The following is a 14,970-nucleotide window of genomic DNA, read 5'->3' as shown; positions in this document are numbered from 1 at the left end:
TCATAAACTGGAGTAAGTGCCTTTATTTAAGGTAGTGTATCAATGCTTTATAAATCTGTTATCATTATTAATATGGTCAAAATGACTTTCTCCAGCTCATGAAGCCATCAACACCTCCAATGAGCTGTTTGACCTTTGACCTTCGGCTGAACATGCAGAACATGCCAACGTGTTTATGACTGATCAACATTTAGAGGAGAATCAAGTAGTAGATTTTCACATTTAAGTTTTCACTTTTTCAAATAAGTGGAAAAAGTAAAATCTAAAAGGAAAGTGGATCTTCAGGACATTCAGGGGCACCCTCTGCTGGACGTATCGCGCAATAACGATGCCTGAGCTCTGGCGTCATCAGTGTGCGACGCGGCGTGCAGGACTGTGAAGGACGCCGACGAGAAGCTGGAGATGAATAAGTGAAACACAAAGGTTGGTGTAACGTCACTGTCCGTTTGGTTTGTACGTGAGAGACATGACAGACACGTGTTAGTTCACTGAGACAGAATAGTGGCGGCGGGTCTGGTTCTTTCACCGGATTGACTCGGTGCACACAGGCTAAGCTAACTGTAGCTGTGGTCTGTAGAGCAACAGCAACACAACAACACGGAGAAACGTGTAGCAGTGAGTGTGTAGAAAACAGGAACGTGTAGATGAGGTTTGAGTGACAAGTGAATGTGCTCTGTTCTGACAGGAGACAGGAGGACGTTGTCATGGCGATGTCGTGTCTCACTCGAGCTCTGCGTTCTCTGACGTTGTCCCAGCATGCTGTGCTCTCACCACAGGTAACTCACACGCACGCACAAACACACACACACACACAGCCGTGTCTCCTTGACCTCACATTGACTTACATTCCTGGTAACTTGACCTTAAAACTTGACCTTAAAAGATGAGTCTGAGTCTGAGTAAACAAAGTAAGGTCCCCACAACATAAGTAAAACCTGGAACACACAGAAACATCGGACACAGTTGTGAACTCTAACTGGGTAAAAACCACATGATGAACACGATTATTTTTGTACAGAGCGGGGAAGCGAGACCCGATCACAAGTGGCCACAGGAGACACACTCACGTTTTAGTTTGACCCTCGACTTCAATCAGATAAAGTGGATGTTAACTCCACGTCCGTCTCTGTGTTGGTGTCAACAGGCAGCGTCGCGGTTGGAGCTGGGAGCCCTGGCGACCCAGTGCAGAGGCTTCCTCACCTCAGCGTCTCTGGAGCAGAACAAGACCTTTTGGAAGCAGAGGGAGAAATACACCATCAGACCGATAGGGAAGAAAAAGACAGGAGGCCGAGACAGCTCAGGTAAAGAGGAGGGGCGGCTGGTTGTGTGCTGTACACGAGGCAGAGTTTGTGGTTATGTGGTTAAGTTTCTTTGGGTTGAACTCAACTCTATGGTTCACATACCGAGGTAAACCACCATGGTAACTCGCGCTGGGCCGGAAACCTGCTCCACATCCAGTCAGAGAGCAGCAGATACTTTTATAGAGGCCGCTGTGATGCTTTCTCAGGCCTGAGCTGAGGGGTGATGGCGTCTCATCGCTTTCTTTCCTCTGCACAGGAAGGGTACGGACACACGGAATCGGCGGCGGCCATAAACAAAGATACCGGTGGGTCGACTTCCAGCGCCTCCGCTTCGAACCGGGCAAAGAGGCCCAGATGTTCGAGGAGAAGGTCGTGGAGGTGCGGTACGACCCATGCAGGTGAGACCAGCTTCTATCAGGAACACGTGTCGTTTAAGATCAAGAACACGGAATCGCGTGTAAAGATCTGTGTCGTCTGTACAGGTCTGCTGACATTGCACTGGTCGCCGGAGGAAACCGTAAGAGGTGGATCGTCGCTACAGAGAACATGCAGGCCGGGGACGTCATTAAAACATCGGGAGCTATCGGACGCATGGCGGGTACGAGATCCTCCTCTAAAGCTACTTTGAAACAATAAAGGTTTCTTCCATGTTTAATGAGGCTGCTCCTTGTAACCTCTGTTTAACACAAAATAAATTGTCTCTCTTTGTAGTCCTGGCCAATGAAGGTGATGCTCACCCACTGGGAGCTCTGCCTGTGGGGACTCTGGTGAACAACCTGGAGATTCAACCAGGGAAAGGATCAGAGTACATTCGTGCTGCAGGTAAATCTGTTACTTTGTGCGGGTTCAGATACTTCAAAGAATGAGTCATCTGTCAACCTTTGATAAAGGTTTGTAAAGTTTCACGAAACCGTGATATATGTTCATGATGAGCAAGTAGAAAATCTCACATTTTACCAAGTAATAACTCATTTATCAAAGATGTTTCTAAGAATCTTCAATGAGTTCTGTGAGAAAAGGTCGTTATACTAGGAGAATAAAGTTCATGTTTAATGAGATTAAAATAGTAAGTTCTATCAAGGGAAAAAGTTGAATCTTTTCAAAGTCCTGATGAGCCAAAAGATGAAGCATATGATCATTTGGGAAACTTATACTAAAATATAACTGAAGATGCTCCACATTCCTCGTTTTAACGCAGACAGGTTGATCATCCGAGAATCTTAAAAGTACGACTTTGTTTTTGTAATATTAAGACTAGTATTGTAAACATATTACTTTTCTTCTCATAGTACCACAACTTCATGCTCATTATGACTATTGTTGAAATTTCAGACAATAAATTTCAAATTAAATGTTGGGGGTCTTTTGTTTTCAGGGACGAGTGGCGTTCTGCTTCGTAAAGTGAACGGAACCGCGATCGTTCAGCTTCCTTCCAAGCAGCAGGTTCAGGTGAGATTAACATTACACTGGCTAGTTAAATACAAACAGTCTGCTCTGAACTCAACAATGTCGTCTGCGATGCTCCCAGGTTCTGGAGACCTGCATGGTGACGGTGGGACGCGTGTCCAACATCGACCACAACAAAGAGATCATCGGCAAAGCAGGTCGCAATCGCTGGTTCGGCGTTCGCCCTTCGAGCGGCTTGTGGCAGAGGAAGGGAGGCTGGGCCGGACGCAAGATCAAACCGCTGCCCGCCATGAAGAGCTACATCAACCTGCCGTCCTTCACCGCTAAATAACAGGACAGGAGTCGGGACGTGTGTGGGACTGAACGTCGTCTTCTTGTGATGTCATTTTGTTCTGGACATTTAAATTAAATCAGAAAATATGAATAAAGACAAACTGTTTGTACAGAAGATTAAAAATTTTATTTAACACAACTGCTTGTGAGAGCATGGAAAGAAACAAAACGATATAAAAATCCAAAACATATTTACATCTATAGTAAAACATGCAGAGTAACCCATATTTTTAGTGGTAAATTTAAAAATACTGTCATGTCATTTAAAATAGGGTTTGTGCAAAGACACTGGGCGGCATTTCAAAAGGAACAGGAGCAATGAGATGGCACGTTGCTCCACCACCAATGAACGTGAACACAGATGTTTAGTCAGTTGCTAAACCAGTGAAAGTCGACATGCCTGCTCATTGATCCAGTCTTGTAAAACACCCCCATGCTACCTCTAGATTTAGGGCAAAGGAAAAAAACAAACTTGAGGTCAAATACATTGAAATCCACTTGTCATTTAGCCCATTTAGTATTTAAGAGGCTAACTCACTTTGACAAATTCCCTCAATCAACTCTGCCCCGGCAAACACTTCACAGCCCGAGTTCTAAAATCTGTCGGGGGTCCGTCAGCCTTGTGGCCGAGAGAAGACCGAACCCTTCAAAATAAAGGCAGGAGACCAGAAAACTGAGTGTAAACGTCGCGGGCAGACGGGACATCTGTGGCAGCTGCAAAATAAGCTCGAGCATCAAGTGTCAAAACATTGAAGTAACAGACAACCATGACGGTTCTTAGGCCCCAGGGGGCGCTGTACACCAGTCAACATAAACACAACATCCTCATGAGAACAAGGGTTATTTTCAACTTAATCAAAAAAAAAAGGCCTTCTCTTGACTACAGGCAGTGGTTTACATTTCATAAACGCCTCGAAAACTTTACCTCAAACCAAAGCATGTCCCGATTGGAGCGAAGGTATAAAACCACATGAAAGTGCATCACAAAGTGAGGGAAATGTATGAGAAACAACAAACCTAATAGCGTTTGCATTGTACAAGTCAACTTCATAGTCTGTAAATATATTTGGTATTTACGTCAAGAAATAAAAGTACACTATTTGTGCTTTCAATTTAGTGGAAGGGGGGGGGAGGGGGGCGTTGCGGTTCACAATAGTACATCTTGTATATATTTATATACAATGCTAACAAAAAGCCCAGCCTGTCAAAGCTCATAAATCTTCACTTTATAAAAAAAAAAAAAAAGAAGAAAGAAGCAAACTCATCCTCTTGCAAAAATATTCCACGCAACACTGTTCAGGGAGTACCATCGAACACATAGCACAGCTACACACAGACATACAGACACACACACAGGCAGTGACTTCTGGCAAGACTCCACACACGTTTCATCATGTTTTAAAAGCAGTACGTTACTCGCATTTTGCTTAACTCTACTGTCAAGCACATTTCAAATCAGAGCAGCTCATTCCTATTAGAAACCGACCCAGAACAAAGATCTACTGAATGAGCAGGTTGAGGTCGGGCGCTGCCTGCGTGACGAAGCCGTGTGAAAGGTCATAACGGTGGGTTCGGATGTGCACGTCTACATTTGGCCAAAAAAGTGGGAAACTAATCTGTAAATTTATGTCTTCGATTTTTTTTTTTTTTCAAACTCAGTAATCTAAATACTGATCTCCACAGGGACCACACATATGTTATCTATTAGTTTTAATTCTTACAAACTATTTGGCCAAGGCAAGAGCTCTGGTGGTTACACTGTGAAACAAACGCCACTTTGGCACATCAGGAGTGATCCAGTTATTTGTTGTGTTACTGCAGGTCTGTGAGATGATATCAGGGTCAGCTGAATATGGGGGCGGCCGTGTTTGCCAAAGAAAAGCTGTTACAACCTGAATTTACTCCAAAAAGGCCTGATTACACCTGAGCGGAAAACAAAACTTGTACGACAGCTCATGGAGACGCAGCTAAATTTGGCATTCAGCTGAAATGGGTTGTTTCTGTGTCACGTTACCCTGCTTCTGTCTGTTGCTGTACAATAACATCCACACAAAATCTCCAGTACTTACATGAATGAAGTCATTGGATGAACGGCTTACATGTTACAAATGTGTCATAGCTACATTCATCGTAGCTACCTTAAAAAATACACAGCTCCAGTTGTTGTCCTTTTTTTTTTTTTTTGATTTGCACAGTGTGCTTGAAAGCAACGAGGCAAAAACAACGCATTGTTCCTTTTTATGAAAGTTGACCTTTTTGGAGAACGTAAAGGGACGAGTAAGAAGACGGAGCACTGAGTTCGAAGAGAAGGATTCCATCTAGATTCACAGCAATATTCCAACTTTCAACAACAAACACAAACACGGTCTCAAACAACCTCACGCACGCCACTGCACGTCACCACCACACTCCTCCATTGTCTATAGAGTAACAATAAATGTAGGATTTCACAGAAATAATAAAATGTTAACAAAAACAAAGTGCAAACACAGCTGCCATTATCGAAATGTGGCAAATTGTCAAAAAGCCTCGAAATACCTCCGAGGCGGTAGCACAATTCTTACAAAATAGTACTTGTTCTTTCTGTAGTGTGTAGAAAACAAAACAAAACAACAACACCCAACAACATCAAAACATCAAATTGACAACATGAAGTTTGTGTATTGAACAAGGTTGTGAGTCAGTAAGATTTCCACAGGAAAACTATTACTGCCAGGGGCCGGTTGGCTTTTCCTCTAAACCTCTCGGTGAGACAAGTGCGGCGGGGAGTCTGGTAGTGGGTGAGGCTGCAGTGACGGTGGCCTGGGTCACACGGGCTTAGTGTAACCGAAGATTCCAACAGGGAAGTGCTTGACATGTGTCGGCCACTGGGCGGCAAGCTGGAAAAACTTCACATCATTCCACTCCACGCCGTCAATAGTGACTGGGGAAGAAGATGGATCACAGTTAGATACACAAACAGAAGAACAACTTAATAAATATCTGATGTGCTGCTTGAGAAGTTGCACTGACAACGGTTTCAGAGAAGATCATTCATCAGTGGACAGCGCTACCATCCATAGAGGACCTCTACACCCAGCGGTGCAGGAAGAAGAGCAGCCGGATTATTAAAGACCCCTTTCACCCCAGCCATAAACATTTTTGCCTGCTGCCATCTGGCCGACGGTACCGCAGCCTCCGGGCCCGCACCACCAGGCTCAGAGACAGTTTCATCCTCCAGGCCATAAGACTTTTAAACTCCCCTCCGTGACATATTTGCACTATTATTGTTTTATTTTCTCCTCAGCTGTTTATATATACATATTTAGATATTTATACTTTATTTTCTATTTTAAATTTTGATATTCTATTTTATTCTATTTCTATTTTATTTTATTGTATAGGTTGTAATTACTTGAGTATTGAGAAGAGAGCCTGAGACTCAAGCATTTCACTGCCAGCGACTGCTTAATGTTAGTGTTGTGCATTTGACAATAAAAAAAATCTTGAATCTTGGTTCTCAACCTTTTTCGAGTCGCAAAACATTTCAGACTGGACATGTTTTTATAAATTTTTGGTTGAGCTGTTTTCCGAAATCCACTAAAGTCTAGGGGCTGCATGTGAAAACACAATTGTCTGAGTCAGTTTCACTGGACAGTTTTTCTCTCCTGCCAGTCCCCTCTGGAAATGTCCTGGAAATGTGTGAGTCAGCCCATGTGAGGATACAGCAGGAAATTCTAAGTTATTGAGTGGGAGCATTGATGACCTGTCTGACACGGGAGGAGCCACACCTAGGAGACTTGTGATTCCTGCTGTGTCGTGTTCTACCTCCTGCACGCTCCACTCAGACGACCACCACTCGCCTCAATGTTCTGAACATTTTCCTGTTGTGGTGACACCAACTAATTCTGACGAACAATCTCCTGATGCGTTCTTCACAAGTGAAACACAAACTCTGGAAAATGTCCAAGGCTCTAATTTACAAGAGCTCATGTCTGAAAACAGCTTTGACTCAGAAATACAACCAATAGAACCTCTAATCTAAAGCAGATGTTATCACTGGGGCAGACAATTTAATGTAGAAACAATCCCCACTCTAAAGAGTCATGTTATTGAATAGACCATTTTATTACTTTCTCTACAACCATCTGGCGAGCTCCAGATATGATCTCGCAATCCCCCAGATTGAGAAACACTGATTTTCACTATGCAACACTGAGGCGAGTTGTGGCATCAGCACCAGGGGGCAGTGCAGCTTCAGCTGTGTGCTTGTGAAGTCTCACCTCTCAGCATCGTGTGCTGGTGCTTGGCTGTGCAGATCAACCTGCTGATGCCATCGATCACTTGGCTCTTAGAGTCCAGCTCTTTCTCCTTGGGCTTCTTGCTGAGAAAAATCACTGCAGGGGGGGAGAGAGAGCCCAGTCATTTTATCAGCCAATGTTGTTTACTGGTCTCGGGAAGCACAACTGTGCATGTGGAAAAACTGTATTAATCTTTCTGTGGCAGCAGAGAGACCTGCATGAGGTCTGATTAAATGCCTCATGCGAGGTAATCTGAGTCAGCATTGGTAAAAATGAAAATCGGGGGTTGTGGAGTAAAAAATATGTGAGTTTATCAGACCTCCATTACCTGCTCCTCATCTCTGAAGATAACAGTTCCAGGCTACATATGTGGTTACTAGCAAAACAGTTACAACATAATGCACCAGATTCAAAAATAAAAAAAGAATATGTGGGATAAAAAAAAGACGATATCTCTGGTTCTGCTGCGTTGAGATTTAAAAAGTGCCCTGACACATATTATAGAAGTGAACTGTTAAATAGGTGAATGGTCTTAAAGAAATAAACACATTACTCTTCAATTCTATTGCTGAACTTTTTGAGGACAGACTTATCGAGGTGCTGAATTGGACCAGCGTTGTTTACGACTCGGCCACTTTTGCCTCTTTCTAAAAAGGCACATCATCTCCTCCTATGTCTCCTAAAGGCATCATAATGCCTTAACAGCAGATTGGACAAGGCAGCAGATGTCATCCAGCTAAATTTACTAGTTACATAAACTTTTTTTTGTGTACAGTTGCGACAGAATTCCCTAGCGTACCTTTCTTGTTCTTCTCCCTGGTAACAACAGTCATGGCCATGCTGGGCGGGGGGGTGAGCTCCCCTCCACATGGGAGGCGGCTGACTTGCAGTGAACGGAAATTACTCTTCAGGGTGTTCTTCAGTCCCACGTCTCTCTTCTCTCCCTCCTTCTTCTTCTCTGGGCCGTGCACCGTCCAGTAGTCCACCTGAAGACCCATGACCTCGTTGCCCGAACATGGAGAACTAACGACGGAGAAACAAAATGAGAAACAGCTCAGAGAGTGGACAACAATAGCAAGAGTGAGAAAGAAAAATGGGATGAGTTTGCATTTATTTGATGAGTCACGTCATACCCAGCTCCAGAGAGGGCGGTGGACACAGAGGGGGACTGCGGGGGGGTGCCCCCAATCTCCTTCCCATACAGACCAGCCGATGGGGGAGTCGGGGAGGACAGGATGCTTGTGTTGCCTCCCATCGCATCATCTGAGTCCACTGCAAATTGGGGGGGCACAAAGTTTCAAATTAAAACTAAATACTATATTAAATACTGTCAAAATATTTATTGCTTGCCTGTGTGGATATATAAAAAAACATATGAATTAGGTCTCTCAGAAATTATGTTTTCGTCTGTATATGTTTGTCGGTTTGTTTGCACAAAAACTACCGGACGGACTAAAACTTAGTGGAAGGATCCAGGATCTTTTTTCACTTTGTTTAACATTGTGAGTATTTTTCATAACTTTCATTGATTTTTCAGACAATAATTTATTGATCTTGATTAAAAACAAACGATCAGGCATGTTTAGGGGACTGATTTCAATGAGTGTGGGAAATTTGTTCATGTTTATGATTCTTTCTTTCTTTTCTTTAGCATTTGACCAGCACACAGAAACAACAGTCACATGTCAAAACTAATCCTTTCTTACCTGAGGTTGAGAGGCTTTGCTCCACAATTCCAACTTTCACAACCTGTAATAATAAAAAAGTTCTCAGATTAAAATAACATTCAACACAGAAGTATCTATCAATTCTGTTAGGCATCTTCGAAAATAACGTACCCCGATAAATGGCACAAATTTCTGACAGGAGTCCTCATCAGGGCTGCAGAGACAGATAACAGAGACTGTGAGTGAGACCAGAGGTGTGTCTGAACATTTCAACAAAAGGTGCACATGAACACACTCAATGGTCCTGGGGGGAGGAGGACAGTGCCATGACCCATCAAGAGTGGAAATGGCACATGACTGGCTTGGGGTGGAATGGGGTCATCTTTGGGGTCACGTTACAATGAGATGAATGAGAGGACTGCTCCTTACAACCAAAAGAAGACAGGGTCAGGGGATAAGAGGGCCAATTTTTTGTGAAGCGCTTGAAAAGTAATAGTTTGGGCTCAGACATGGTAGTAACTGCGTGGATTCATTACACGACTATAGTGATAAGCTATCACCCGTTCAGCAATACATGAATAATCATTGGGCACAGAAGTTTAGCGCGCACACACAGGCCAGGACAACAGATTCTAAAAGTGATCTGTCTGCTAATGTCCTCTAACATGCAGCAACCAGCGGCGCAGCTCCTAACCTAGTCGGCGATTCTCTCCCCGTCTTTCATGAGCCTGCAAAATAGACTGCACCCACAACAACAACGCAAGGACGATGGGAGGTGCTGGGGTTGTTCCAGTGCAGGATGCAGAACAGCCGACCGCAGCCGTCTCACCTGCTCGGGCGCCAGTGCTGTATTTCCTCATTGTGATTCAGTAGCGTTACACCGTGCGAGCTGAAGGTTTTGCATAGCAATGCCACCACTGAACAAAACACTTAAACCTAACGGGTTGTAAATCAGTCGACAACGTTGTGCATCTAATCATTTCGAGAGTCCTAACTCTGATTGATTGAACATTTCTTGTGAAACTCATATCACTTGGACGTATGAGCCAGAAAACCATTGCACTTTGTCAATTTGTTAAAACGTTGTAAGGCAAATCTCCACAGCAACAACACAGAGGACAGAGTAAAACCCAAAGTCACAGCAAACCAAAGACAGTAGTAGGGACAGAGTACAGAGTGAAGTTACAGTGAGCATTGAGTGAGAGAGGGGGAATGTTAGGACACAGCGAGAAGGGAGCTCAAGCCAAATGGAGGAAGAGGAGGAGGAGGAGAGAGAATAGGGAGGGCAAAACAAGAGTCGAATCAGATACCTGATGTAAAAATCAAAATACAAACTCCTTTTCCTTGAATGCAAATCAAAAAAGGGGGAAAGGGGGGAAGAAGGAATGCGACAGTGTTAATTCTGCGTGCTGTATTTCGGATCTCTCAGTCCAGTAAAAAGCCCCCGTCACAAAGGGGGGGGGGGGGGGGGGGGGGGGGTCAAACCTCAGAGAGAAAACAAGCAAATGCACAGCGAGATGCAGAGGACAGTGTGAGATGAGAACTGACTTAATGGTGTACTTTGTGGAGAGAAGCCTGCACTAATCTGAAAATCAAATCCCTGCTCCATCAAATTTCATTATTAACCGTAACCATAACACTCGTTTTTATGTCATAATAAACAGATGTGACTATATTTTGTGTATATTTGTATATGTAGAAACACGCATTCATGCATATTTGTACTTCAATATCTTCCTCATGCAGTTTTTTTCCCCTCATGGTCTGATCCAGTGGTTCCAACTAATTATCTAGACTGTGGCGGTTCTAATTTATCTGTATTCTAAATTATTTGCGGTTCTATTTGCTGCGTGCTTGCTAGCACTGTCGCTCTGCTATGGTCCATAAGGGTTTTAACCGTCTCAGCTGCAGTTACTGAATGCAATGCAGTTCTTTCTCTTGTGAGAGAACTTATCTTTCAATCTATACGTGTCACTCAGAATCGGTTGCACACGAGTGAACTTCGTGCATGTGCACCCCCGCTACCGCCATAGATTTTATTAATTCTATGGGAAACACTGACCGATCAGTTGTGTTCAAGAACAAATCTCAATGGGAGAAAATAGAGGAACATTAATATCAGTACACCATGTTTGAAACCATTCTGACACAGACGAGCTCAGAGCATTAACACATTCATGCAACACACAAACATGTGCAGCACACAAGAGCATTTAAATCAATGTCGCTTTACCTCTTCTGTTTGTAGGTGAGCATGGCTTCCGAGATGGGGAACTGGTGGGACACGTTGGCACCGGCCAGATACTGAACCACTCGTCCTGCTACATCTATGTTATCTGCAGGGGAGCAGGGAGACAGATTGTTAACAACGTGCCTCTCTCCTTGTTTCATGTCTGACTTAACAAGCTGCAAGACAACTGGTGAAAGATGCTAATTCCTTGCATGCAGCACATTGCTCGGAGACTGTACATTAATCATTAACATGTCACAGAATTAAGGAGACGGGCTTGCCGAGTGTAAAATGTCATTAAAACGTGGGTGAAGTCGGCCGTAAGACACACAAGACAAATAGTGTGTCGAAGAGAACGGCCTGAGGGGCAAACCCAGCCTGACACACATTTTTTGGCACTTTGAAATGTGGAAACTTGGGGATTCTTAATGTCAATTTGTTTTGGACTGCTGCCTCTGTACTTTAAGCAAATTCCCCTTGTGAAAGAGACAACCAAGAGTTTCTATCCAAACACTGCCTTTTCTATTGAGGATATAACAATTCATGTCGGAACAATGGAGGACCGAGCCCAGTTGGACATCTTTGATGTTTTTTCCAGCAAACAATCGATGATTCAACATGGTGTGTGAGACTCTGAATCTTACATCTATGGGGAGTAAATTAAATGAGTTAATAGGTGGAGAGGAGTGGAATTTATCAGGCTTGTTTGGATATGGATATGTGTGAAGCAAAAAATGCATGACTAACAAAGTGTGTAAAATCAATTCAAATCTAAGAGTATATAGAGCGTATTTTCTACAAAATAGTCATAAAAGACGAATGTTTTTTACCTTAAATGTCATGTAATGTGACATAAATGTACCTTTGATATTACAATCAATTCTGATAACGTCTGGGGTAAATAGATAGATAGATAGATAGATGGATACTTTATTAATCCCCAGGGAAATTCAGAAATATCTGATGATGTTCTGTCAGAGAAGTAGCATCATGATGGAGAGTTGCTCTCTACACTAAAGCAGACTGTGGTGGTCTTTCACAAAATGAAGAAATCTCTTTCCATCCATCCAGTCTCTGGCCACTTTTCTTTCCCTTTCAAGTTGGGTGAACACAAGACATGCAGCCCTGCTTTGCAGTCAGACATCAGAGCCATGCTGCCTACCTGAAGCGGGCCGATCTGTCCTGCAGAACAGCTCCCTCCATGCAGTGTCCATGAAGATGGTGTTGAACTTGCTGTCAAAGGAGGCCACATACTTTGCCAGGGGATGAGAACCTGTGCACGAGAAGAGGATGCTCATATTTACAACAAAGATGAAAATGTGTAGCGTGTTCTGGCTGGTATTTCCAATTACCGTCTGCACTAATACTGACTGACATACCTATGGGGATCACCAGGAAGCGTATGTAACTGAGCCAGTCAGGTGTCTTGTTGGCCAGCTGCTCCACGAAGAACCTCAGGATGGTGCTGAGGTAACACTGGTCGCCGGCCACTGCCACCTTCATCGTTGACGGGGTCTGTGCATTGCAGTTACAGCTGCAGGGGTTAAGGTCAGAAAGAAAGAGAGAGTATTTAAGAGAAAGGGAGAGAGATAGAGAGCTAACTCCTAAAAGATGTGGGTCACAGAGTGTGTGTGTGGGAGAAAGGATGAGTGTCTGAATGATTTACATCTCTTCAGGGGTTTTCCAGATTTTAAACCGGTCTTTCCTCTTTTGAAAGCCGGATTATGTTGTACGTTATAATTTGAAATACCAGGTACTTGCAAGTATTTGCACGTCTCCTCAAGTTGAACCAAACATTACAGCAGCTTTAAGGACGTTGTTGCTAAACAATTTAGGAAGTGAGACATTAAGGGTTTTCCATTTGCAGAATAATACCTGTTCTGCTCAGGCTCTGTGACAACATTTGAGGAAACACCAAGCAACAAGCTAAACCGCAAGTGAGTGACACATTAACAGAGATGTACATGACTCGACATGAAGTGGCCCCAGCTGGAGTAAACACACTGAGGTGCAGGTGTGGAGAGAGTGGGAATGCCAGTTTGGCAGAATTAAAGAGACAGGTTTAACAGAAGCAACATGGCAGAGTGAAAGAGCCTCATCTGCAATTGACACGGCTTCCTGGGGGGACACAGGCGAGCAGATGGATCCAAAACAAAACAACAAAAAAAAGAGAGAAGAAATTGTACTTTCAAAACAGACACATTTTGATTGAATGGGTTCACAGGCGGAGAGCACTTGAGCAGCCCGAGGGATGGCATCCTGGAATTCTCTGGCGGCAAGCCACAACAAACACATTGTTGTTTGGCGAAGACGACTCCCAGGATTACAAGCGGCAAAATCATACTCTCTGATGGATTGCGTCATTCAAGCAATGCGTGCGTTATGTGTGCATGTGACTCACAATCTCTGGATGCGAGTAACGATGGTGTTGAAGGCAGCCTGAACATCGGCAGCAGAGCAGGTGGACACAATGGGCTGGGCCTGTTCATGGAGCAACTCGGCTACATACTGCGCGGAAACACGTGAGAGGGACAAGATGAGTTTGTGGGGATACAAGAGGAAGAAGGGTTGATTGGGCTGGAGAGAAAGCAGGAAAAACATGATACTGGGGCTACACAGTGGACATCCCATGAACAATACTTCTTGTCTTACTGTGAGATGAAGGTCAGCATGTTGTGTATAGGAAAGCACACACCTGTCCTTGCCACTCCATGGTGTTGATGAGGATGATGCTCTCTGGGAGGCGCTCGTCAGAAATGAGGATCTGGTTCAGTTGGTCGTAAACAGACTTCCTGGGAACCTTTGGCACAAATGAGAAGCAGAGAGTCTAAAAACATCTGTCAAGAACAGATCCGCGGCTTGATATTACATCCGTGTGTGTCGCTCACCTGCGCTATGAGCCGTGATTCTGGGGAGTACTCGCTCTCCATGCTGCTGGTTCTGTCGCTCTGGGCCTTGGAGTTCTGTCTGTCTTTCATGGAGGTGCTGCGAGGACGCCTCTGCAGCTTGTTCTCAACTTTACTGAGAAAGAGAGTAAACAGGAGAAGTGTAAAATACACAACAGAGCAACAAAGCTAAACAAACACATTAACCTGTTAAGGTCGGTTGTGTGGTGTGCATGTCTCTACCTTTAGAGCCAGATTACAAGTGTGTGTCTCATCCAAGATATCACAGTTTAGTTTTTTGTCAAGACATGTGAAATACATTGTGATTTAATAAAAATAATTGGGGGAAAAGCAAAACGTATTTTTGGGAAATGTCATCAGTCCGACAGTGACTGATGAACTTTGAAAACAACAATGAAGAATATTCAGACAGAGAAGAGGCTGATAGATTTAAGTTCTTGTAAATGTTGGCAATTCTGTCAGCTCTTCAGAAACCTTGAGGTTTTAAGTTTTCCTTTTCAAACGACTTTTATGTTTCATAGTGCGGTTTTATTCCATCCCTTAAGTCTTAAATCCTGAAAACCCCAACATAACTTTCATAATAAAGTTCATGCATGATGACATCATTCATGACGTAAGACATTTACCTGGGAGACATGTGGTTTTGCGACTCTGTCTTGCAGAGCTTGCCAACAGTGGTCATTCGCTCAGTGTTGACATCCCAGCTGCTCACCTCCCCTGGCCCTTGCCCTGGCCCTGGGCCTGGCCCTGGAACCAGCCCATTGTCTTCAGCCTCTGGCTCCTGAACCAAAAGGAGGGGGAGCAAAGATGAGCCAAGAAAATGATGTTTATGATACAACACTGTCA

General features: G+C 43.9%; 2 protein-coding genes across 4 annotated transcripts in view; one reads left to right on the top strand and one right to left on the bottom strand.

Annotated features, from left to right (window-relative positions):
• Positions 1–284: 284 nt before the first annotated feature.
• Positions 285–3,180, top strand: mrpl2 (mitochondrial ribosomal protein L2). The gene is made up of 8 exons (XM_062401025.1): positions 285–423; positions 686–776; positions 1,145–1,301; positions 1,558–1,699; positions 1,784–1,899; positions 2,013–2,123; positions 2,677–2,750; positions 2,830–3,180. Exons 2-8 carry the CDS (start codon positions 705–707, stop codon positions 3,037–3,039), a joined length of 882 nt encoding a protein of 293 aa, XP_062257009.1. The 5' UTR covers positions 285–423; positions 686–704; the 3' UTR covers positions 3,040–3,180.
• zmp:0000000755 (phosphofurin acidic cluster sorting protein 2) overlaps positions 3,154–14,970 on the bottom strand; it is a 46,608-nt gene continuing 34,791 nt past the window's right edge. For 2 of the 3 annotated variants that reach the window (XM_062401023.1, XM_062401022.1), the window contains exons 12-25: positions 14,751–14,905; positions 14,107–14,239; positions 13,914–14,018; positions 13,620–13,726; positions 12,598–12,752; positions 12,381–12,491; positions 11,222–11,324; positions 10,299–10,331; positions 9,160–9,202; positions 9,028–9,070; positions 8,455–8,593; positions 8,121–8,344; positions 7,304–7,417; positions 3,154–5,964 (exon numbers count right to left, since the gene is read on the bottom strand). In XM_062401023.1, coding sequence (XP_062257007.1) covers positions 5,849–5,964; positions 7,304–7,417; positions 8,121–8,344; positions 8,455–8,593; positions 9,028–9,070; positions 9,160–9,202; positions 10,299–10,331; positions 11,222–11,324; positions 12,381–12,491; positions 12,598–12,752; positions 13,620–13,726; positions 13,914–14,018; positions 14,107–14,239; positions 14,751–14,905 — 1,581 coding nt within the window. In that variant the 3' untranslated portion in view covers positions 3,154–5,848. The remainder of the gene's footprint in view (positions 5,965–7,303; positions 7,418–8,120; positions 8,345–8,454; positions 8,594–9,027; positions 9,071–9,159; positions 9,203–10,298; positions 10,332–11,221; positions 11,325–12,380; positions 12,492–12,597; positions 12,753–13,619; positions 13,727–13,913; positions 14,019–14,106; positions 14,240–14,750; positions 14,906–14,970) is intronic. The other variant, XM_062401024.1, reaches the window with a different exon arrangement.

Source organism: Platichthys flesus, chromosome 12 (assembly GCF_949316205.1).
Source record: "Platichthys flesus chromosome 12, fPlaFle2.1, whole genome shotgun sequence".
NCBI classification, from domain to species: domain Eukaryota; kingdom Metazoa; phylum Chordata; class Actinopteri; order Pleuronectiformes; family Pleuronectidae; genus Platichthys; species Platichthys flesus.
The sequence above is the reverse complement of the archived record's forward strand: the minus strand, read 5'-3'. Positions and strand labels throughout refer to the sequence as shown.

Bases quoted from the DNA above. Each gene is read 5' to 3' on its own strand.
- mrpl2 (XM_062401025.1), top strand. From the start codon at position 705: ATGGCGATGTCGTGTCTCACTCGAGCTCTGCGTTCTCTGACGTTGTCC. The intron at 1,900-2,012 runs GTACGAGATCCT...CTCTCTTTGTAG, and splicing joins AGCTATCGGACGCATGGCGG to TCCTGGCCAATGAAGGTGAT. The intron at 2,751-2,829 runs GTGAGATTAACA...CGATGCTCCCAG, and splicing joins CTTCCAAGCAGCAGGTTCAG to GTTCTGGAGACCTGCATGGT.